Source organism: Coturnix japonica, unplaced genomic scaffold (genome assembly GCF_001577835.2).
Source record: "Coturnix japonica isolate 7356 unplaced genomic scaffold, Coturnix japonica 2.1 chrUnrandom558, whole genome shotgun sequence".
In the NCBI taxonomy this organism is placed as follows: Eukaryota; Metazoa; Chordata; class Aves; order Galliformes; family Phasianidae; genus Coturnix; species Coturnix japonica.
This window is the reverse complement of record NW_015439937.1, coordinates 17,082-20,189: the sequence shown is the minus strand read 5'-3', so window position 1 is coordinate 20,189 and position 3,108 is coordinate 17,082. Positions and strand designations below refer to the sequence as shown.

General features: G+C 55.5%; 1 protein-coding gene across 1 annotated transcript in view; it reads right to left on the bottom strand.

Moving 5' to 3' along the window:
• LOC107307355 (complement C3-like) overlaps positions 1-1,771 on the bottom strand; it is a 6,852-nt gene extending 5,081 nt beyond the window's left edge. The window contains exons 1-2 of the mRNA XM_015850852.1: positions 1,642-1,771; positions 875-958 (exon numbers count right to left, since the gene is read on the bottom strand). Of these exons, the coding sequence (XP_015706338.1) occupies positions 875-958; positions 1,642-1,756 (199 nt within the window). The 5' untranslated portion in view covers positions 1,757-1,771. The remainder of the gene's footprint in view (positions 1-874; positions 959-1,641) is intronic.
• Positions 1,772-3,108: the final 1,337 nt, after the last annotated feature.

Here is a 3,108-nt window from a genome sequence, read left to right as displayed (position 1 = left end):
CTCATGGTGTCCCTAAGCACCCTTGGTTGACACTGAACTTCATACTGTCCCCTACCCCCCTTGGGTGTCCCCAACCCATTTTGGGTGACACCATGGTGTCCCTAAGGACCGTTGGGTGTCCCCAACCCATTTTGGGTGACACCATGGTGCCCCTAAGGACCCTTGGGTGCCCCCAACCCAACTGGGTGACTCCATGGTGTCCCTAAGGACCCTTGGGTGACCCCAAACCTCACAGTGTCCCCATGAACCCTTGGGTGCCCCCAACCCATTTTGGGTGATACCCTGTTGTCTCTAAGGAACCTTGAGTGTCCCCAATGCATCTGGGTGACCCCAAACCTCATGGTGTTCCCATGGACCCTTGGGTGCCCCCAACCCACCTGGGTGACTCCATGTTGTCCCTAAGGACCCTTGGGTGCCCCCAACCCAACTGGGTGACCCCAAACCTTATGGTGTCCCCAACCCCCCTTGGGTGTCCCCAACCCATTTTGGGTGACACCATGGTGTCCCTAAGGACCCTTGGGTGCCCCCAACCCATTTTGGGTGACACCATGGTGTCCCTAAGGACCGTTGGGTGCCCCCAACCCAACGGGGTGACTCCATGGTGCCCCTAAGGACCCTTGGGTGCCCCCAACCCAACTGGGTGACTCCATGTTGTCCCCAAGGACCCTTGGGTGCCCCCAACCCAACTGGGTGACACCATGGTGTCCCCAAGGACCCCTGGGTGTCCCCAACCCATTTTGGGTGACTCCATGGTGTCCCTAAGGACCCTTGGGTGCCCCCAACCCAACTGGGTGACTCCATGGTGTCCCTAAGCACCCTTGGGTGCCCCCACCCCAGCTGTGTGTCCTTGTCCCTTGTCCCCAGGGTCCCGTACCCATCTTGATGACGGACACGATGCTCATGATGTAGTTGTCGTGGGACGGCGTCTCCTCCGTGGCCACCACCTTCACTTTGTACACTGGGGAGGGGGACGTCGCCGCGTCACCATCTCACAGCTGACCCCACAACCCCCCATTCCCTCCCCACACGTCCCCCTGTCCCCATATCCCCCATGTCTCACCCCATATCCCTGCCCCACATCACCCCATTCCCTTCCTATGTGACCCCTTGTCCCCATATCCCTCATGTCTCACCCCATATCCCTGCCCCACATCCCCCCATTCCCTTCCTATGTGACCCCTTGTCCCCATATCCCCCCATTCCCTTCCTATGTGTCCCCTTGTCCCCATTTCCCCCCATTCCCTTCCTACGTGTCCCCGTCCCCATATCCCCCATGTCTCACCCTATATCTCCATCCCCATAACCCTCCATTCCCTCCCCACACATCCCCTTGTCCCCATACCACCCCATTCCCTCCCTACGTGTCCCCCTGTCCCCATGTCTCACCCTATATCTCTGCCCCATATACCCCCATTCCCTTCCTATGTGTCCCCTTGCCCCATATCCCCCCATTCCCTCCCCACGTGTCCCCTTGTCCCCATACCCCCCATGTCTCACCCTATATCTCTGCCCCACATCCCCCCATTCCCTTCCTATGTGTCCCCTTGCCCCACATCCCCCATGTATCACCCCATATCTCTGCCCCATATCCCCCCATTCCCTCCCACGCGTCCCCTTGCCCCACATCCCCCCATATCTCACCATAGTCCACCCCTGGTTTGCAGGCGAGGTCGATGCGCTCATTGACCGTGATGGGATTGTCCTTCTTCTGTCGGATGAAACAGTTCTCTGTGGGGACACGGCGTGACAATGACATTCCATGTCACGGATGGGACGAGGCCAGCGACAGCAGGGACACGTCCCATCATGGCTATGACATGTCCCATCAAGGCTACGACACGTCCCATCACGGCTATGACACGTCCTATCATGTCTATGACATGTCCCATCATGGCTACGACACGTCCCATCATGGCTTCGACATGTCCCATCATGGCTATGACATGTCCCATCATGGCTACGACACGTCCCATCATGGCTATGACACGTCCCATCATGGCTATGACATGTTACATCATGGCTATGACATGTCCCATCATGGTTATGACGTGTCCCACACCATCCATGTCACATCCCATCTTGGCTATGAGGTGTCCCATGCCATCCATGACACGTCCCATCATGGCTATGACACGTCCCATCATGGCTATGACGTGTCCCATCATGGCTATGACACGTCCCATCACGGCTATGACGTGTCCCATGCCATCCATGTCACGTCCCATCATGGCTATGACATGTCCCATCATGGCTACGACACGTCCCATCATGGTTATGACATGTCCCATCATGGCTATGACATGTCCCATCACGGCTATGACATGTTCCATCACGGCTATGACATGTCCCATCATGGCTATGACACGTCCCATCATGGCTATGACATGTTCCATCACGGCTATGACACGTTCCATCATGGCTATGACACGTCCCATCATGGCTATGACATGTCTCATCATGGCTATGATGACATGTCTCATCATGGCTATGACGTGTCCCATCATGGCTATGACGTGTCCCATCATGGCTTCGACACGTCCCATCATGGCTTCGACACGTCCCATCATGGCTACGACACGTCCCATCATGGCTATGACACATCCCATCATGGCTATGACACGTCCCATCATGGCTATGACACGTCCCATCATGGCTATGACACGTCCCATCATGGCTATGACATGTCCTATCATGGCAATGATGACATGTTCCATCATGGCTATGACGTGTCCCATCATGGCTATGACACGTCCCATAATGGTTATGACATGTTCCATCATGGTTATGATGACATGTCCCATCATGGCTATGATGACATGTCCCATCATGGCTATGACATGTCCCATCATGGCTATGACATGTCCCATCATGGCTATGACATGTCCCATCATGGCTACGACACGTCCCATCATGGCTATGACACATCCCATCATGGCTATGACGTGTCCCACGCCATCCATGACACGTCCCATCATGGCTATGGCGTGTCCCATCATGGCTATGACATGTCCCATCATGGCTATGACATGTTCCATCGTGGCTATGATGACACGTCCCATCATGGCTATGACATGTCCCATCATGGCTATGATGACATGTCCCATCATG